General features: G+C 45.8%; 1 protein-coding gene across 2 annotated transcripts in view; it reads right to left on the bottom strand.

Moving 5' to 3' along the window:
- SRRM4 (serine/arginine repetitive matrix 4) overlaps positions 1-22,176 on the bottom strand; it is a 168,768-nt gene that overhangs the window by 48,040 nt on the left and 98,552 nt on the right. For both annotated transcript variants that reach the window (XM_057527383.1, XM_057527385.1), the window contains exon 2: positions 6,725-6,871. In XM_057527383.1, coding sequence (XP_057383366.1) covers positions 6,725-6,871 — 147 coding nt within the window. The remainder of the gene's footprint in view (positions 1-6,724; positions 6,872-22,176) is intronic.

Below are 22,176 nucleotides of genomic sequence, written 5' to 3'. Positions count from 1 at the left end.
ACTCTACCAAATTCATTGATTAGCTCTAGCAGTTTTCTGGTGGCATCTTTAGGATTCTCTACGTATAGCATCATGTCATCTGCAAACAGTGACAGCTTTACTTCTTCTTTTCTGATTTGGATTTCTTCTATTTCTTTTTCTACTCTGATTGCTGTGGCTAAAACTCCCAAAACTATGTTGAATAATAGTGGTGAGAGTGGACAACCTTGTCTTGCTCCTGATCTTAGAGGAAATGGTTTCAGTTTTTCACCATTGGGAATGATGTTGGCTGTGGGTTTGGCATATATGGCCTTTATTATATTGAGGTAAGTTCCCTCTATGCCTATTTTCTGGAGGGTTTTATCTTAAGTGGGTGTTGAATTTTGTCAAAAGATTTTTCTGTTTCTATTGAGATGATCATATGGTTCTTCTCCTTCAGTTTGTTAATATGGCTTATCACACTGATTGATTTGCGTATATTGAAGAATCCTTGCATTCCTGGGATAAACCCCACTTGATCATGGTGTATGATCCTTTTAATGTGCTGTTGGATTCTGTTTGCTAGTATTTTGTTGAGGATTTTTGCATCGATGTTCATCAGTGATATTGGCCTGTAGTTTTCTTTCTTTGTGACATCTTTGTCTGGTTTTGGTATCAGGGTGATGGTGGCCTCGTAGAATGAGTTTGGGAGTGTTCCTCCCTCTGCTATATTTTGGAAGAGTTTGAGAAGGATAGGTGTTAGCTCTTCTCGAAATGTTTGATAGAATTTGCCTGTGAAGTCATCTGGTCCTGGACTTTTGTTTGTTGGAAGATTTTTAATCACAGTTTCAATTTCAGTGCTTGTGATCGATCTGTTTATATTTTCTATTTCTTCCTGGTTCAGTCTCGGAAGGTTGTGCTTTTCCAAGAATTTGTCCATTTCTTCTTTTCTAAGAATTTGTCCCGGTTGTCCATTTTATTGGCATATAGTTGCCTGTAGTAATCTCTCATGATCCTTTGTATTTCTGCAGTGTCAGTTGTTACTTCTTTTTCATTTCTAATTCTGTTGATTTGAGTCTTCTCTCTCTGTCTTGATGAGTCTGGCTAATGGTTTATCAATTTTGTTTATCTTCTCAAAGAACCAGCCTTTAGTTTTATTGCTCTTTGCTACCATTCCTTCATTTTTTTTTCATTTATTTCTGATCTGATCTTTATGATTTCTTTCCTTCTGCTAACTTTGGGGTTTTTTTTGTTCTTCTTTCTCTAATTGTTTTAGGTGTAAGGTTAGGTTGTTTATTTGAGATGTTTCTTGTTTCTTGAGGTAGGATTGTATTGCTATAAACTTCCCTCTTAGAACTGCTTTTGCTGCATCCCATAGGTTTTGGGTCGTCGTGTCTCCATTGTCATTTGTTTCTAGGTATTTTTTTATTTCCTCTTTGATTTCTTCAGTGATCTCTTGGTTATTAAGTAGTGTACTGTTTAGCCTCCACGTGTTTGTATTTTTTACAGATTTTTCCCTGTAATTGATATCTAGTCTCATAGCATTGTGGTCAGAAAAGATACTTGATATGATTTCAATTTTCTTAAATTTACCAAGGCTTGATTTGTGACCCAAGATATGATCTATCCTGGAGAATGTTCCATGAGCATTTGCGAAGAAAATGTATTCTGTTGTTTTTGGATGGAATGTCCTATAAATATCAATTAAGTCCATCTTGATTAATGTATCATTTAAAGCTTGTATTTCCTTATTTATTTTCATTTTGGATGATCTGTCCATTGGTGAAAGTGGGGTGTTAAAGTCCCCTACTATGATTGTGTTACTGTCAGTTTCCCCTTTTATGGCTGTATGTATTGAGGTGTTCCTCTGTTGGGTGCATAAATATTTACAATTGTTATATCTTCTTCTTGGATTGATCCCTTGATCATTATGTAGTGTCCTTCTTTGTCTTTTGTAATAATCTTTATTTTAAAGTCTATTTTGTCTGATATGCGATTGCTACTCCAGCTTTCTTTTGATTTCCATTTGCATGGAATATCTTTCTCCATCCCCTCACTTTCAGTCTGTATGTGTCCCTAGGTCTGAAGTGGGTCTCTTGTAGACAGCATATATATGGGTCTTGTTTTTGTATCCATTCAGCCATTCTATGTCTTTTGGTGGGAGCATTTAATCCATTTACATTTAAGGTAATTATCAATATGTATGTTCCTATTACCATTTTCTTAACTGTTTTGGGTTTGTTATTAAAGGCCTTTTCCTTCTCTTGTGTTTCCTGCCTAGAGAAATTCCTTTAGCATTTGCTGAAAAGCTGGTTTGGTGGTGCTGAATTCTCTTAGCTTTTGCTTGTCTGTAAAGGTTTTAAGTTCTCTGTCAGATCTGAATGAGATCCTTGCTGGGTAGAGTAATCTTGGTTGTAGGTTTTTCCCTTTCACCACTTTAAATATGTTTTGCCACTCCCTTCTGGCTTGCAGAGTTTCCGCTGAAAGATCAGCTGTTAACCTTATGGGGATTCCCTTGTGTGTTATTTGTTGCTTTTCCCTTGCTGCTTTTAATATTTTTTCTTTGTATTTAATTTTTGATAGTTTGATTAATATGTGTCTTGGCATGCTTCTCTTTGGATTTATCCTGTATGGGACTCTCTGTGCTTCCTGGACTTGATTATTTCCTTTCCCATATTAGGTAAGTTTTCAACTATAGTCTCTTCAAATATTTTCTCAGTCTGTTTCTTTCTCTCGTCTTCTTCTGGGACCCCTATAATTCGAATGTTGGTGTGTTTAATATTGTCTCAGAGGTCTCTAAGACTGTCCTCAATTCTTTTCATTCTTTTTTTCTTTATTCTGCTCTGTGGTAGTTATTTCCACTATTTTGTCTTCCAGGTCACTTATCCGTTCTTCTGCTTCAGTTATTCTGCTATTGATTACTTCTAGAGAATTTTTAATTTCATTTATTGTGTTGTTCATCATTGTTTGTTTGCTCTTTAGTTCTTCTAGGTCCTTGTTAAACGTTTCTTGTATTTTCTCCATTCTATTTCCAAGATTTTGGATCATCTTTACTATCATTATTCTGAATTCTTTTTCAGGTAGACTGCCTATTTCCTCTTCATTTGTTTGGTCTGGTGGGTTTTCACCTTGCTCCTTCATCTGCTGTGTATTTCTCTGTCTTCTCATTTTACTTAACTTACTGTGTTTGGGGTCTCCTTTTCGCAGCCTGCAGGTTCATAGTTCCCGTTGTTTTTGGTGTCTGCCCCCAGTGGGTGAGGTTGGTTCAGTGGGTTGTGTAGGCTTCCTGGTGGAGGGGACTGGTGCCTGTGTTCTGGTGGATGAAGCTGGATCTCGTCTTTCTGGTGGGCAGGACTGCGTCCAGTGGTGTGTTTTGGGGTGTCTGTGACCTTAGTATGATTTTAGGCAGCCTCTCTGCTAATGGGTGGGGTTGTGTTCCTGTCTTGCTAGTTGTTTGGCATAGGGTGTCCAGCACTGGAGCTTGCTGGTTGTTGAGTGGAGCTGGGTCTTAGCGTTGAGATGGAGATCTCTGGGAGAGCTTTTGCCGTTTGATATTACGTGGAGCTGGGAGGTCTCTGGTGGACCCATGTCCTGAACTCGGCTCTCCCACCTCAGAGGCACAGGCCTGACACCCGGCCGGAGCACCAAGACCCTGTCAGCCACACAGCAGCAGCTCTGTTCCTCACTGCGCCTCCTGGGTCATGGCCTGTCGGCTGCTGCTGAGCCCGTGTCCTGCTTCTACCTGTGGTAACCCCACAGGAGCAAGGGCAAGCAGACAGTCTCGAGAGGGTCTGCTGCTGAATGGTGGCCAGCCTTGTTCTCGTCCCTCAGCCCGGAAGCAATCCAGCAGCTGCAGTCGGGTCTCCTTTCTAACAAATCCTAAAGGGGTATTCAGATGACACCTTGTAGAACTTTCTGGGGATCAGGGTCAAAGAGCCTGTCAACATAGTGGCAACTGCTAGCTGTTACTTCCGAAAGGACGCTCATGCAGACTGGGGTCTCCGACAGGCACGCCATCTTGGTGTTATGATTTTTACTGTCTCATTCTACAGGCGAAGAAAACCAGGCTCAAGAGAGTTGAATTGCCTTGCTCACGGCTGCACAGTAAGGAAGTATCCGAGTTGGAATTTGAATCGAGGCCTGCGTGATTCCTAGCCTGAGAGCTTTCCCACAAAACCAGCTGCCTTTTCACACTTGTTTGTGTGGCTGATCTTTTGGAAGTTACTCAACTCTTTACAAAACATCATAAAATGCTGCCATAATTAATTCCATTCTAAGAATCTGGTATTTACAGTTAGTAGAAAAAAACGATACAGTGATTAGAATATATGTTAAGGTCTCCGCATTGTCAGCCAATAAAAATCATATAGCCATATCTAGAACAGTTTCAAGAGAGTCACTTTTAGCAGGTTAAAAATAAAAATCATAGGGATTAAGTACCTAGCTACTTAACTACACTTACATGTTATATAAAGCACAAAACACAGCACACATATCCAGGAAGCAAACAGGCCTCTCGTGTAAGCACGGTAGGCCACTTCCAAATTTTTCCTTCAACGAGGGCTTGACACAGAGTAAGAGCCTAATAAACATTTGTTGAGTGACCAAATGAGGGATGAATGGATGAAATAATTTAGACACTTGTTAAATCATCTTGTTTCATATAAACACTTCCCAGTATAACAGCTGCCAGGAATTTGAGAAAAACTGAAAACATTTAAGGCATAAATGCTTAAGGAGAAAGAAAAGACCTTTTAAAAATGTGTCTTATAAAATAGAGAAAGATTTTATTGTTTCTGTCAATTACTGTCACTTCATTCTCATACCCCAGGGTTTCAGGGGAGCAAGGTTTGGGAACCACTATCCTAAACTCAGATTTAAGTGATGAGATAAAACCCAAAAGCCCTACAGAGAAAGACAAATATCATATGATATCATTTATTTGTGGACTCTAAAAAAATGATACAAATGAACTGATTTACAAAACAGAAATAGACTCACAGACATAGAAAACAAACTTATGGAGTGGGGTGGGAGGGGGGAGATAAATGAGGAGTTTGGGATTAACATATACACACTATATATAAAATAGGTAAACACCAGGGACCTACTGTACAGCACAGGGAACTAGACTCAATATTTTGTAATAACCTATAATGGAAAAGAATCTGAAAAAGAATATATATATATATATCTGAATCAATTTACTGTACACTTGAAACTAAAACAACTTTGCAATTTAACTATACCTCAAAGAAAAATACTGTTAGAAAAAAAAAAAGCCCTTGAATCTGGATGGATTTGATGTCTGTGAGGGGAGTAATTAACCCCCTCCCTAAATCCCAGATGCCCTTCCTCTACCTCTTTATTTTCCATGCACCAGTCTCCCAGGTGTGCCCTTGCACACAGTGGGGCGGTAGGGCCAGAATAGTGGTTAAGTGCACCACAGTGACATAAGGGGCGGTTAAACATGCAGCAGTTAAGTATGCAGCGGTCACATATACAGTGGTTCACTACACAGTGGGCAGATACGCGGAGGGGAAGTATGCAGCCGTAAAGAATGCTGGCTCCAGAAACGGACACACTTGTATTTGAACTACTGCTCTATTACTTCCTAGCTGGGCGGCCTCTATGAGTATCATTTTCATCATCTGTAAGATGGGTATAAAACATGAGACCTGTGTCCTAAGTTCGCTACAAGGAACGAGGGAGCTTACTCATGCGATGTGCCCTGGACCAGCACGGAGCAAGTTTACAGTAAATGTAGTGTCTATTATTATAATTATGATGATTTTGATTATCACTAGCGATAGGATTATCATCAATATTGTGGTTTTTACTCATGTCAGAGGGCAGGTCACAGATAGGGGAAGGGAGCAAGAGGCCTGGACACTGTACGATCAAATGGACGACACAGCATCATTTTTAGATTATCATGTCCAGAACCTTCTCTTCCGGCTCCATGAGACCCCAGCTAACATCTTAAGGTCCTCTTATATTCCAGGCTCACTGTCAGGATCTGTACACACCTGATCTGATTTAATCTTCACTCGACTTTGAGAATTAGATCTCAATATCCCCATTTTATAGTTGTGAAAACTGAGGCTCACACAAGAAAACAAACTTGCCCAAGGTCACTCAGTTAGTAAGTGATGGTGTGCAGGTTTGAACGCAAGTCCCTACAACACACTAAGTCCCCTTTGGCTGTCTAGGAGTCAATGTTTTGAAAGTATGGAAATTCCCTTCCCCTCCCCTTCTCTCTCCATCTCCTTCAGCCTCTTATGGAAACAACTTTTTTTTTTTCTGTTTCCTGGGGATAATCCTCCAGAACTGATGTTGAACTTCACTTCTTCAAGCTGATAGGACTTAACTGTTTCTCCCTCATTGAAATCACGGCCTAACTAACTAAAGCCTGTAGCCAGCCTAGGTAGAGGGCAGCCTGGGTGGAGGAGCAGACTTCGGCCATGAGAGCTGCTCTGGCTTCCTAAGCCACTGCCTCAGGATTCAGGCTCTTAACTAGAGACTCCTGTTCATAAGCCTCAGGGGTCTATGTGTCCTCTGCAATGGTACACAGAATTTGGGGAGTATTCTCGGCATTCATAGCTTCCATCTAATTCTCAGATGGGTTTCGATCTGATTTAAGGATCTCAAAGAGGAACTTGCAAAAGCGAGAGGGGAAGAGTCGTCAGAGAGACAAACTTCATTTCTCCATCCTCAAGTTGAACTTCCCTGTTAGATTGAAGAGGGGAGCGGGGCAGGGTCTCACCTGTGTGCTCTGGCAGGACTGGCCTCCCGGCAGGCTTTGCCTCTCTCCCAGCTGTTGGAGCCCAAGACCTCCGTGGCCAGAGGCTGGCTCAGCTTTTCCGAGGGTCCATCCTGAGCTGGGACCATGGGGCTGCTCTGGGGTTCTGTCCTATAGGGGAGGAAATAAGGAGGCAAAAGTGTTAGGATATGACAAGAGATTCTTAATGTTCATCAAACATTCATAGATGCCAGAATATTTCCAACCTCCCTCGGAGTAAAGTTGGGGCCATAATATCATCAAGGGTCAATGGTCTCTGAATGGGAGTGATATGTATTGTTTCCAGTTTGAGGCAGTAAGATCTGTGTGTCATCTCCAGCTCTCTCTCCCTCTGTCACAGTGACTTCGGAGGCCATACATTCCAAAAGGTGAAGCTACTTGATGGAGGAGAGATGCCTGGACCACATCAGACTTTGCGTGACAGAAATAAGCCTTAGTTAGGTTAAGCCACTGAGGTTTAGGGATTTATTTTTTACTGCAGCATAGCTTAGCCTAACCTGATTGAATCACAGGGAGAGGCTGGAAACCAGCATTTTACTTCCTTCCTCAAGACTTAATTGGAGGCCAAAGCAGTATAGGATTAGTTCAGACTCTCCTTTGCCATTTCTATCCCACTTTTCTGCCTTATCTGTGTATGACACAGAGACAGCTTCATTTAAACACTCTCTTCACGATTTAGTAACTCTAGGTCCTGGGATCAGTCCCTCAACCTCTCTGAGCTGCAGTTTCCTCAACTATAAAATAGGGAATAATATCAGTCCATATATTGTTGAGTTGTTGTGAAGATAAAATGAGATAATATAAGCAAACAGGAAGGCCTAAGAAATATCACTTCCCTTTCCCTTTACTTCTCTGTGAACCAAACCTCCCATTTGGTGTCCTTAGCAGGTGTGAGCTCACCTACTTGGGATGGCAGTTCCCATGAAGGCCTGAAGTTCTCTTCTCTGCCTCTGAGATGAGGTCCAAATAACACAGGGAAATTACCTGCGTCCCACCTCCTTCTCTGAGTCCCAGAGAGGGAAAGGAAGTTGCTTAGTTCCTCAGCCTTTGAAGAAGCTGTCACTCAAGTCTCCTGGCTCCTGTCATTCAGAGTCAGGAGTCTGAGAGCCACAGGTGGATCTGGTACCATTCAGTGAGTATCCCTGCCTGCTCACCAAGCCTGCAAATCCCCGGTCAAGCACTGATCAAAGGCATTAGCATTTCTCCTGCACCGAGCTCCTGCAGCCAGTGCATCAAGATTGGTCTTATGACTCAGGATGAATGCACTTGATAAGCCCCCTGCTCCTTAGGGCTGCCAGGAGCACAGGCCAAGCCTGGTCAATATTGAAGGAAGGGCAGCAAAACACATCCTCCTCTGTCAGCCGCTTATCGGTGCATCTTTAGAAGCAGAGCTGGGAGATACTTCAAGCTCAGGAAGGATGGAGATTCTAGTCAGGTCTGCCCAGCCCTCCTCACTGCCAACTCCATGCTACCAGAACTCCAGTTTTCCCTACACCTCCCTGCACCCCTTCTCCCACGATGAGGGTTCCATTTCCATGCCTGCGTTCCCTCTGGTCTATCTGTGTGGAATGCCGCCCTGGCTCTTTTCAGATAACTCAGAGCTTGCAGTTTCTGCCCAGCCTCCAGCAAGGTTTGCCTCTTCCCACACCTGTCCTAGCCAAGGCTAACCCACATTCACTAACGCCTATTCCCTGAGTGCCTGCAGTGTGTCCAGGCCAGTTCTAAGTCCGGCGATGCAGTGAACAAGACACAGGTGTTCCCCGAGATCATGGAGTTTAGATTACAGATGGAAAAGCAGGTAATAAACACACAAGAAAGTAACAATATGGCTTATTTGTTGGTAATAAGTTATGGAGAGAATAAATCAGTGGAATGGGGCTAGGAAATGGGAGCGGGTGACTGCTATTTCGTATACAGTAATCAGGGAAGGCCTTTTTTAGGAAGTAACAAGAGAGTGCAGACTTGAAGGATCAGAGACTAACCTTGCAGTTTGTATTGGTTTTAAAATGTGTTCACAAATTCTTTGACACTCATACCATCAAAAGCTGAATCCTAGAAGATGTGGTATATATATGATGGAATACTACTCAGCCATAAAGAAGAATGAAATAGTGCCTTTTGCAGCAACATGGATAGACCTAGAGATTACCATACTAAGTGAAGTAAGTCAGACAGAGAAAGAGAAATATCATATGATACCACTTATATGTGGAATCTAAAAAAACCGATACAAATAAACTTATGTACAAAACAGAAATAGACTCACAGACATAGAAAACAAACTTACGGTTACCAAAGGGGAAAGCGGGGGGAGGGAAAAATTAGGAGTTTGGGCTTAACAGATACACACGACTATATAGAAAACAGATAAACAGCAAGGACCTACTGTATGGCACAGGGAACTATACTCAATATTTTGTAATAACCTATTTGGGAGAATAATCTGAAAAAGAATATCTATATGTGTGTGTGTGTGTGTGTGTGTATACACACACACACACATATGATGGAATCACTTTGCTGTACACCTGAAACTAACACAATATTGTAAGTCAACTATACGTCAATAAAAAATAAATAAATTTTAAAAAGAGAAAAAAAAAAAGCTGGAGCCTAATTTCCCCCCCTGTGAATACTGGATGGGCTAGTGATTCACTTTTAATGAACAGACTGAATTGAAAGTGATGATATGTGACTTCCAAGACTAGGTCATGAAGGCAACTTCTGCCTCTTCCTCTTGGATTGATCACTTTGAGGGAAGCTGGTCGCCATGTTGTGAGGACACTCAAGCAGCCCTGTGGAGACGCCCATGTGACAGAACTGAGGCCTCCTGCCAACAGCCAGCACTACCAGCCATGTGACTGAGCCACCCTGGAAGTGGGTCCTCCGGCCGCAGTCAAGCCTTCAGATAAGACAGCAGCTGTGGCTGACATCTGACCACCATCTCATGAGAGTGGTGAGTCAGTCACCCAGCCAAAATCCTGACTCACAGAAACTGCAAAACATAACTGGTTATTGTTGTTTTAAGCCACAAAGATTTGGAGTATTTTGTTGCTCAGTAATATACAACTTCTATACAGGTATCTGCAATCAGTGGAAGTATGTTCTAGGCAGAAGGAATAGCAAGTTCAAAGACACTTGGCATATACAAGGAATAGCAAGCAGGGGTTGAGTGATAAGAGGAGAGATCAGAAGATGAGGTCTTTGATGGGACCTAGGAATCTGTATTCTTAAAAAGTTCCTTGGGGGCCTCAGATACTGTGCCAGGTTTAGCAGAGCCTGGACTACATAGGTCATGGAAGACCTTTGGGTCCCATGTGGCTGAGATGGGTGATGTGGTCTGGCTTACATTTCAGAAGGTTCACTCCACTGGCTTAGGACACTCAAAGGAAGGGAAGAAAGAGATGGGGAGACTATTGCAATGACTTAGTGATCAGTGAGTTTATCAATGGATGCGTATTGCCCAGCAGAGTCTTGAGTTGGACACACACACAAGAATGGAATTTTGGACTTTCTGGAGTATTACAGGAAACCAAGACACAAATATGTGCCTGAGGCAACCTTGCACCAGGCAGAAACTGAGTTGATGTGAGGAGTTTGGCAGTGAATAAATACATGACAAATAGTGCTGGCATCGGATGGAAGGTCTCAGTGACTTGTGCTAATAGAGGCGTGGGTTATCCCCAGTGCAGGGAAAGCTGGGGGATACTACTGCCAGGAACTGATGGACAAGGCTTAAGGCAGGGACAATGTCTCATCCATCGCTGCCAGCAGCAGGGTGGAGAATCAGGGATGGAAACCCTGACAATGGTTTGATGAGCAGAGAGGTATAATGGAGTTGCTGCAGCTTACAGCTTGACACTCCCTGTTGTGGTAGTTCTTTTATTTTTCCAATAGCACTGGCCTCCCCTTCCTGGTGTTGAGTACCTCACCTGGGATTATAACACAAACAAAAACAGAATTAATTCTACCAGGCTGACAGGGAGTGGGGAGGGAAAGATGAAAGGAATCCTTCCTGATGTAACATTTAAGATTTTTAAAATGTGTTCTAATACTTTGCTTCTTAGCTTTTTTAAAACTGAAAGAGACCCAGCGATCACGTAGTCCAGGCTCTGCTAAACCTGGCACAGTATCAGAGGCCCCTAAGGAACTTTTAAAAAATACAGATTCCTAGGTCCCATCATAGCCATAATAAATCAGAGTCTCCAAGGATGAAACGTGGGAACCTGCAACTTAAAGAAACATCCCAGGTAATTACACCTTCTATTAGGTCAAGAATAAATCCAAACTGATTATCGGGTTTAAAAGGCTCTGAATGATCTGGCCTCTGTCCCTCTAGACCCCATCTCCTACCCTTCTCCCCGTCCCTTACTCTGCTTTGGACACATGGCCTTCTCGCTGTTCCTCAAATGGAACAGGGCGCTTACTCAGAGCCTTTGCTCTTTCTGTTCCCTCCACCTGGTATGCTGTTCCTCCTCCAGCTATCTGTATGGCCGGCTCCTTCTCTGCACTCAAATGTCACCTCCTCAGAGAAGCCCTCCCTCATCCCCTTATGTAATCGTGCTGCTCTCATCACCGGCCACCATCACAGTGGCCTGCTGTGCCTTCCCTCCGTCACAGTACTTGTTACTATTTGAAATGACCATTTTACATGTTTATTTGCTAACCGTTTGTCTTCTGGACTAGAATGTAAGCTTCCTGAGAGTGGGAACTAGTCTCTTCTCTCATCACCGAATCCCCAAGGATCTAGTGCCTGGCATAGACAGCATGCCTTCTTGCTCAGGAAACATTTGTTGAATGAATGAATTTACAAATCAATTCTGATGACCAATCTCATGTGAGAACCACAGGTCAGATGCAACCTCTCCTCACATATAAAGAAGCAGAGGTCCAGGGAGAAGGACCAGTCTGAGGCCACACAGCACTTCAGTGGACTCAGACCTCAGCCATGGTACCTCCACCTCCTTAGCCCCACCCATCTTCCTTCTTTGCCTCCAGCTTTGCATCCTTGCAGGGCTTTAAGAAAAATTCTGTGTTCCATCCTTGCTGAGGAGTACAGGCAGCTGCCTCGTTTTTTCCACACAGCCCGTTGATGTTGCATTAAAAAAAATACTTAAAAGAAGGCGCGCTCTTCAGGGGACGGCTAAAACAGTGAAGTCAAGGGCCAGCGCACTCCACTTCACACAAGGAGGGGGGGAGCCACAAGCGCTGCATTCCTCAAGGCCTCCCCGCTGGGTTCCTGCTAATCAGCGACCTGGAGCTTAGATGCTGCTCTCCGTAGTCATGGCAACCAGCAGATTCCCAGCATCTGATAAGAGGGCTGAACTTTCCGCAAAACTCTCCAAGATGACTGGCCCCCTAGCTGCTTCCCTGCTTCCCCCATCAAAGCTCCTGACTCCAGCAAAGTGCTCACTCAGCCGGTTGGGTGCCTCGAGCACTAGTGTGAGTTAAACACCGCTTGGGGAATCAGAGACAAACAATGGTGGAGGGGAGTGAGGACACTGGCCCCTGCCCAGCTCTGTGCAGAATGAGGAAACTGAGGTCCCAAGAAGAGAAGAGACTTGCCCAAGGCCACAGGGTGACTCATGTCAGAGCTTCAGCTTGAACTGTGGCCTTCTGACCCCCAGTCCAGTGCTCTTTCCACGTCCTTTGATCAAAACAACAGCCGGCATTTATCAAGCACCTACTCCGTGCCAGACACCGGGCTAAGCCCTCCTCTGCGTCGTCTCATGTAAGCTTCCAAAGAAACCCAGGAGCAGGCATGGCCACCTCCACTATACAGATGGAGAAATTGAGACCCAGGGGTAGTAAATGGCAAGAGCACCAGATGCCCTGCTTGTTTATGAGAATCAGCTGAGAAAAAAGGAGAGCAATCTGGAAAACACTTTGAAAATATAAGGAAATAATAAGTGGGGGCATAGGGTGAATGTTAGTAATTTCCCTGTACGACAGGGATTTGCCTCATGTGTTTGGAGAAGGGGCTGTATCTCAAGCCTCTGGCCTGAATCTTATATTCCACAAATAGAAGTGGCACTTGGCCATTAGATTTGGGACATCCCTGACACTTACTTTCCCCATCCCACTAATAGCTTCTCCTGGGTGTAGAACACTTGCAAATCCAGTGTCTCAACAGACGCTGACAAGGCTCTCGGTAAGGTACTCCGTTTGGTGAACTTATCCCCATTACTCACATGAAGACACTGAGACCTGGGGAGGCAAAGGAACCTGCTTCCCATCCAAGATTCTTGTTCTACACTTGCATCCAGGGCTGTGAATGATCCGCCCTTGTCCCTGCACTTAGCCAGACACCTACTGTCTCCCCGTTTCAGTAGAGGATGAAGGCGCAGACCCTCAGCTCACGGGTCCAGCAGAGAACCCAAGGTTTATCGTTGGGCTGAGCCAGCCCTTGGGCAAGATGGATTTGGCTAATTTGTGCCTTGGCTCCTGGGACTTCAGTCTGGGTCCTGTTAATATCCCGGCCTGACGTCTTGGTACCAAGTCCTTTTCAAGGTTAATTAAGCCTCGTTGGGGATACTCTGAGGGAGCTGTGATTCTTTGAGCTTTGCTATCACAATTGGAAAAAGTGCAGGAGCTTCGGGGAAGATCGGGGATTCCAGAGAGCCACCGTGGGAGGCATCACCTGGATGTGGGAGCCACGATGCTCAGCTTAGTAAGAACTGAATGAGAAAGAACACAAGTTTTAGGAGGCTGGCATTTCCCTCATTATTTCATTCATTTATTCAACAGCTGTTTACTGAACGCCTACTTGGTATCAGATTTCAAGGACCCAAAAGTAACTAAAACTTATCTGTGTCCTCAAGGAATTTCCAGCCTGGAAGAGGAACACTGATTCCTCAACTGGGGATTACAATGTGGTATAGTAAGTTCTCTGATGGAGAGAAGCTCAGAGAACCATGAGACCACAGAAAGAGCACCTAATCCAGCCCGGGGAATATGGGCAGGTGGCTGTGAAAAGTTTCCTAAAAGACATACGGAAATTGGTCATGTGCAAAGGCCAGGCACCGAGACACAGCAATGGACTTCAAGAACTGCAGAGGAAGTAGTAAGTTGGAAGAGATAGTTGTGGTGGAGGATGGAAGGTAAGAGTTGAGACTGGCTTATTTCACTTAGCATAATGCCCTTAAGGTCCATCCATGTTGTTACAAATGGCAGGGTTTCCTTCTTTTTATGGCTGAATTCCATTTAATCTATCTATCTATCTATCAGATATATATATGATATATATCACATTGTCTTTATCCATGGACACAGGTTGTTTCCATGTCTTGGCTATTATAAATAATGCTGCAATGAATGTGGGAGAGCAGAAAAAAAACAGGAGCTGAGACTAAGGAGGCAGACAGGGCTAGATTCTTCAGGGCCAAGTGGACAGGTGTTTCTCACACCTTCACGTGCATGTGAATCACCTGGGGATCTTGATAGAATGCAGATGCTGATTAAGTAGGTCTGGGTTAGGGCCTGAGCTTCTGCATTTCTAACCAATTCCCAGGTGATGTTATTGCTCCACAGACCATAATTTGAGTAGCCAGGTTGTAGATTTTACAAATGATTTGGACTGATCCAGCTTTGTAGCACCCTCTGCCCTCAGGCAACTGGTGAGAGCGGTTTAGTTCAGTTCCCAGGGCTGAAAGCATGTGAGTGTGTGAACATGTTTATGTGTGCGTGGTAAACACTCTTGTATATCAAAAGCTGCCCAGTTCCTGGGACTTCCCTGGTGGCGCAGTGGTTAAGAATCCTCCTGCCAATTCAGGGGACACGGGTTCAATCCCTGGTCCGAGAAGATCCCACATGCCACGGAACCACTAAGCCCATGTACTATGACTACTGAGCCTGCGCTCTAGACCCCACGAGCCACAGCTACTGAAGCCCGTGCGCCTAGAGCCCGTGCTCCGCAACAAGAGAAGCTGCCGCAGTGAGAAGCCCGTGCACTGCAACGAAGAGTAGCCCCCGCTCGCCACAACTAGAGAAAGCCCGCGCGCAGCAACGAAGACCCAACGCAGCCAAAAATAAATAAATAAAATAAATTAAAAAAAAAAACCCATCCAGTTCCCAAGTTCAGGTCAGAAGACAAAAGAACCATATGGAGAAAACTCAGCTCAGCACTTCTTACCCAGCTCAGCCAGGCAGGTCAGGCCCCCAGCCTGCCTGGGGTTTGAACTCTCATCACAGAACACAAGCCTACTGCCCTGCACTCCACCCCAAGTCCACCCAGTCATTTTGCCCTTCACAGGCTGGCCTGTCAATTGCCTATTTGCCTAGTGAGGGTTCAAAGTGCCAAGAAGGGGACTGAATCAGATTCTTGGAGTTGTCTGAATTCCAAAATGTTGTGGTTTCCTATTTGACCACGTTGTGAAGGGTAATCAGGTGATGCTGGGAAAGTGCAGAGGTCCTGCAGTTCTACTGACCTGGCTTCATGCCCTGATTCTACCCAGCTGTGTCACCACAAGAAAAAAGAACACCTCTTGCTCCAGCCCAGGGGCAACTGTAAGACCTTTCTATCAGCTGGAATTGCAGACAGGGTTTGGATTTCTCCATGGAGGGAAAATTGCTGATTAGATTTTCTTGCCCTGGGAGGGATTGTGCTAGATGAGCCCCTTTTGGGCATCAGTACGGCTACTGCTAGAGGAGGCGTCAAGCAAGCAAGATCTGCTGGGAAGAGGGAAGAAGCCCTCAGTCTTAAAGGAAACCTTCAGTCCGGAGCAGGAGGAGCCTTGGTTCAAGAGCTGAGAGAGTAACAACCGGTCCCAGGAGGTGCTGTCAGGGACCGTTCACGTATCCTTCATTCAGCCACCGACTCAACAAGTATTTACTGAGCACCTACTATCTGTGGGGCATGTTCTAGGCACTGGAGACACAGCAGAGAATGAGACAGAAAAAACTCTCTACCTGGCGGAGCTTGCATTCTCCTGGGATGGGCAGAGGGAGGAGGAGAGCAGAAAATAAGCAGAAGTGCACGGTAACTATGGAGCATATTGGAAGGCAAAGAAGGCTATTAAAAAAAAAAAGAAAGAAAGAAAGGGAGACGGATAAGGGGAACTGAAAGTGCTACCAGGAGGGGGACGTGGTTTCAGATGGTGTGATCAGAGAAGGTTTCACTGAGAAGGGAACATTTTGAGTGAGACTTGAAGATGATGAGGGAGTGAGCCTGGAAAAGAGCAAGACAGGCAGAGGGCACAGCCAACGCAAAGGCCCTGAAGTTGGAACATACTAGATACACTGAGGCTGGAAGTGAGTCAGCAAAGGGGACGAGAGGAGGGGGTGATGTCAGAAGGGTAAGGAGGGCTCAGATCGTGTCGTGGTGGGCTACTGCAGGGCCTTGGCTTTTTCTCTGAGTGAGGTGAGATGCCGTTGGAGGGTTCTAAGCAGAGAAGCGATGTAATCTGACTTAGGTTTTAAAGGGTCTCTTTGGCAGCTTGCTGAGCGTGGACAGCCAGGGAGCTGGGATTAATGCAGGAAGACCCGTGAGGAGATTACTGCAGCAACCCACAGGAGAGGAGATGAGGGCCGGGATCAGTGTTATCGCTGCTGTAGTGGTGAGAAGCGGTCGGTTTCTGGACAGATACTGAAGTTGGAATCAACCAAGTTTGCTCATGGGTGACTCCAAGGGTTCTGGTCTGAGCAACGGGGATCGATGAGCTGCCGTTGACTGGGCGGGGACAGGTGCACGTGAGGGGTGTTTTGTAAGGGTTCCCCAGAGCTCAGTTCTGGACATGTTAGTTTTGAGATGCTAATTAGACACCCCCTCGTGGAGATGGCAGGTGGGCAGTTGGATACAGGAGACTGAAGTTCAGAGAAGACATCAGCACTGGGGAAAAGCCCTTGAGTGATGTTAGCATTTAGATGGTGTTGAAAGCCAGAAGATTGGATCTTCTGGGGAGTAACCGGGAGCACGTGGCTAGAGTGAGGTGGGAAACTGAGGACGAAGGTAAGCTCTGAGGGAGTTGTACCGGCGGGGTTTCAGAATAACAAAATGGCTCGATAGAAGTGTCCCAGCCTGGCAGACTGGCTCTTAAAATATACTCACAAAATGTCTGATTCCTCCAATTCATTCCTTTAGATGCAGTGATTCATTTACTGTTTATGCATGCATTCATCTATTTCTTCATTAGCTATTCATTTATTCACTGATTCATTAATCACTCATTCACTCATCTGCTAAGCATTACTTTACTTCTGGTGGAGGGTCATTTCAAGATGATCCAGACATGAGTCTTTCCCTCAAGAAGCTCACAGGCCAGAGGAAGACATGGGGTAGGTACATAAGAAACTCTCATGCGGGGTGAAAGTGACCCAGGAGAGGAGAAGTCCTCAGTAGAGACAGGGCACCGGTGCCTGCAGGAAACAAGACAGGTGGCACAGAGGGGGCTGAGCTGCTTGTCCGGGGAGGGCTGCCAGAGCACAGTGGCTAGATTTCTCACACTGGCCCTGCCTGGGCACTCACCATGCCCAAAGGCACGACCCTGGGCGAGTCTCTTCACCTCTCTGGTGAAATCACAAGTTGTCTGCACCTCACAGGACGGTTGTGAGGATGAAATGGCACGATGCACGCCCAGCACTTGGTTTCTGGCACACGGCGGCACTTTAAATATCAGGGAGAGATCACATTGTTCACCAGCCTCACTGCTCATTCCGATTCCCTTTCACCAAACAGCTCAAGACAAGGGATTCTGGGAAGGGAACGGGCAGGGAGGTCAGGGGGCCCTTGAGTGTCCCCGGAGGCCCTCTCTACACTGGGGCCTTGCTCCCCACCACCAAGCTGAGTGGCTACCCATTTGCTGCTGTGTCCCGGCTTCTCTCTCTCAATAGCCCAGGGGTGAATTTATCTCCTCCTGTCCTCCCGGGACAACCAACTGGACCCTTTCATCAGCTGCAACTACAGAGGTAGGGGTGGTGATGAGGGAGGGCATCGGGGAGCGTGGTGCAGTTGGGACTTTGTGTTCCTGCAGACACACACAACACACACGTCCCCCCTTCCTGGGGCTGAGGTTTGGTAGAAAATTCCTAACAAGCGGAGAGTAAGCTACCGCTAAAATCTGCAGAGAGGACAGAGCGGACAAGCCACAAATCTCGATGGCAGGCGGTGAGCAGGCAGCAAGCTCCGGAGGTCTGGGCTCGTTAGTTTAAAAATAACACAGCAGAGAAGTGAGATAAAGGGCTTCAGCGGGGGAAGCTGTCAGACACCTCGCCTTACGCTGTTGAAACCACCCGAGGGGCCCCATCTCTCCTCCTGGGTTTCAGAAACAGAGATTGCAGGCTGGGGCAGCGGCTGTGTTGCCTGATCACAGAACCAGAACTTGTCAGAGCTAAGCCAGCCCTTGGAACTCTACCCAGGAGAAGCTGAGGTCCAGAGAGGGGCCAGTGCTACATTCCAGGACACTCAGCGAGTTAGGGGCTGAGCAGGGACCACCAATCAGTTCTTCTGCAGCTGTAGTGAAAGCTGTTGCTCAGATCTTAGTGTGAGTGTTGGCTACAAATACCTCACAGGCACCCCTTCCAAGAAGGTTATATCCACCCCTGGCGGGTGGCGAGGCATCCCATAGCCAACGACTCACTTGGGAGTACAAACGACCTTCCCCTTTGCAGCAAGGTAATACAATTCACACTCTAGAGCTCCCTGTGGGATCAGGCTGAGGCTAGAGTCTAGCTGAAACTACATCTTTTCTTAGCTTTCTGTACTGCCCTAGCTTGCTTCCTCACTCCCTTTCTCCTGAGATCACACCCTCAATAAGTCTGTGCATCCAAATCGCTGTCTCAGGCTTAATTTCTTGTGAATTCCATCGAAGACAGACCCAGACCAAGTTTTCCTCTACCAAACTACTAAATGCAAAACAATAGTTAAGTACTGTATTTGTTCAAACAGACATGGGTTTGAAGCTCTGCTTTGCTACTTCCAGGCTATGTTTACCCAGCAGAAGTTACTTAGTATCATTAAACCTTCAATGTTTTCCCAGCTGAGGATGGCAAATGTTCACGGGTATGTTAATATTACCTGTCTCATAAGACGGTTGTAAAATGTTTAGCACATTTTATGGACACATAACAAATGCCCAGTGTATGTTATTTGATGAAGCTATTTGACATTATTTGACGATGATGGTGATGAGGAGGAGGAGGAGGAGGAGGATGGCGGCAGAAAGAGTAGACAGGTTGGTCCAATCACAACTCCACCAATCAGCAGAAAGCTCTCAAAAGACTCCACCTCTGAAGTTCCCGCACCAATCATCAGTGAGTTCTCAAATCACACCCTTCCCATTCATCCTCCTTTAGGCTTGTCCCAGAGGCCCCTCCTTTGCCATTATCATTCTTCCCTGACAAAGGACTTCCTGTGGGAAAGAGGGATCTCTGGAGAGACCAGTCCTCTGTCTTTACCCGGAAGTGACTATTTCTCAATGCCAGCCCAGGCATCCAGCTGTACCACCTGTAGAAAATGGCTCCTCCAAAGTAATTCTGATGAAGGAGTTGATGGGAAAGGTCTGTCCCTCTGCTGGGATTTTCACCTGCCTTTTAAAAGTCAGACCTTTATCTTTAGTAGGCAGTCAGCTTCAAGACTATCTCCCACCAACCCTGATGGGTCCCCGGGCTCCAGGAGGGCTTGGGGTGGTGGGGAAGGATTGTGGCAGGGACGGCTAGGAGCCCCCAGCACGTGGGCAGAGGGCTTTTTCAGCTCTGCGGTGTCTCTGCCGGCCACAGACAGCACCTAAGCAACCGGGAGCCACAAAGAGCACTGGAATCAGGCAGACTGCAGCCTGAAAGCTGGTTTTGCCGTTTTCAAGCTGCGATCTTGAACGAGTCACTTCATCTCTCTTCTGCAGAACGGGGTAAATGGTAGTGTCCAGCTCGTAGAGGTGATGCACGTAAAGTGCTTAACACCATTCCTGGTGCAGAGTAAGCGCTTCATCAATGTAGCTGTCACTGTAACTGGAATTATTCATTGTAAGTCGCCTTCGGGGCAGAGTCTCTCAACTTCACTGTCTGCTCCAGCCCACCCCTGACCCCACTGCCCACTTCCCCATAGAAATAAATTCTGCACTCTCTTTGCTCCAAGATATTGCAGCATACCCTTGACCAAGGTCCCTCATCTATTTAGGCCTCAGTTTTCTCATTTTTAAAATGGGGATAATACCTTATGTATTGGTGTAGTTGTGGGAAATATATAGTTATTACGCTAAGCACAATGTCTTACTATTATAATTGCAATTAGCACTGAAAGAGACTTGGTAGCTCCCATCAGAGGAAGAAGTTCTGCTTGGTGAGGAGCCTTATGGATCATTCTTTCACAGTCATCTTTGAGGAGTGCATGGCTTCCAACCTGCCTGGAATACCTTGGGACCCTGAAGACGGGGGACTGGCCCCAGTGACCTCTGAAAAGCCTGTCCAATTCAAAGATTTCTGTGAGTCAGATTCTCCCTGGGTCTAAGTCGTCCCCATCTCTTTGCCTCTTTCTGAACACATTGGGGTGGCACAGTAGGGACCCACATGGCCCATGCACCCCCAGTTTAAGGATGAGAGTTGTCACCTCTAAACAGTTTCTGAGTTCCTAGGTGGGAGCATGGGTATACCAACTTCTTCAACTCACTGTGTTACAGTAAAGGGACCTCATACTTACTGAGCACCTACATTGTGCCAACACCTCATCAGATATTTAAAACGCATTGTTTCATTTAAGTCCCATAATAAGCCCTTGAGGTGGGAATTGTTAAGGGTTGTTTTTAGATGAGAAAAACAGAGGCTCAGAAAGGTATAGTGACTTGCCTAAGGACACACAGCAAGTGAGGGAGCCCAGAGTTCTCAAGGAACTGTAGCTGGGTGTCCCTGGTCTCCAGACTGAGGATGGCCACACAGTTCAGCTTTTGGTGTCACTATGTCTCTTTCCACTGTGACCATGTCTCCACCTCCCCCATGCTGACTGGTGTTCTGTCTTCTTCCTATTTGCTCTCCTGCACCCGGTCCCCGGCTGCTGTCTGCACAGTCTATTGATGGAGACAATCAATCAGCCAGCCTGCTCAGACAGCTAAAAAACACCCCATCGACCAATTTTCCCTCCAGCGCCTTTCCGCAGACCATGAAACCTCACTAATTTGGAATTTGCAATGATTTCTGACATAGAACCTGCATTTCTCATTCTGGTTAAAAAGAAAAAGTGAATGAAATGATATCCCATGGACCCCTGCGGGCTTCTGAGCAAGGTCCTGGCAGCCAAGAGGCCCTGTTTCCACCCCCTTTCTCTTTGTTCCTTCTCCTGGTTTCTTCCACCTGCACCCATTTCTAGGTTGGATTATAACTGATGGCACTATTATAAATGCTAATACTACTAGTAATAACAGCAGGTATTCATGAAGCACCAGCTACGTGCCAGCACTGTTCTAAACGCTTTGCATGTGTTTGCTTTGATAATCCTCACCACAGTTATTTGAGGCTGGTACAGTGATCAACCCCATTTTACCAATGAAAACACTGAGGCAAGAGGAGATCCCGATAATTGGGGGTGGAGGTGGAATTTGAACCCAGGCAGTCTGTTTCCAGAACCCATGGTCTTAACCCCTTCCCCCACTGTGCCTCTAGGGCTGAGCACTATGGGGGCCACTTGTGGACCCCTTGGACCCCAACAGTGCTTCCTGCTTTGGGCCTCTGAAAGCACCATGCAATGGGACAAGAAAATGTCATGTCCTTCTATAGATGTGTGACGGGTGTGTTGAGCCCGGGATTGGAAGTCAGTGGAAAAGCTGCCTCCCGACTTGTGTCCCCAAGGACTCTGCCGAGTGAGAGGCACAGAGCCTTCAAAAGAAACTGGTGGCGAGGGGTTTGAGAAGGATCTTTCCTAGGTTCAGAATCCTGTTTTAGAGTGTTGATTGCCCTTAGCGGTCAACCATCTAACCAAAGCCCTGGTTTCTTTCTACAGATATTTTGCTCTATGCCGATAGAGATGCAAAATGCAACTGGAAAGCTATGTGCTGTCCCACTTGCCCCTTTCCTGTGCAAAGGCCCTGTGGCATCCTTTTGCATAGGCCCAGAGTGGACTTGCCTTTGTGGATTTGCAGTAGGGCATCCTCTTTTTTATGAAGGGAAACGCTGCCCACTCCGGTTGCCTTGGAATATGGTTTAAATGGAAAAGAAAGACCATGCCATTAAAAATAAATTCATTGAAATGACTTGATTCCACCAATTACCCATTTGGTGGCGTTTCAACAGAGCCTTGGTTCCTGGTACAAATCTCTCAGCCCCTCTGGTAGGACCTGAGGCCTAAAACAAGTGCGGGGGGTCTGGCAGGACTGAGGCAAAGGCCTTTAAACTAGTTCAACACTCCTCGACCGTGACGAAGCTGTCTCCCTGGTCACTGTATTCATGGTCGCATTTTTACTTGCAGCCAGCTAAGACTCTGCACATGAATGAATATA

The sequence above is a fragment of the Balaenoptera acutorostrata genome, chromosome 13 (genome assembly GCF_949987535.1).
Source record: "Balaenoptera acutorostrata chromosome 13, mBalAcu1.1, whole genome shotgun sequence".
Taxonomy (NCBI): Eukaryota; Metazoa; Chordata; class Mammalia; order Artiodactyla; family Balaenopteridae; genus Balaenoptera; species Balaenoptera acutorostrata.
This window is presented reverse-complemented; position numbering and strand designations above follow the sequence as displayed.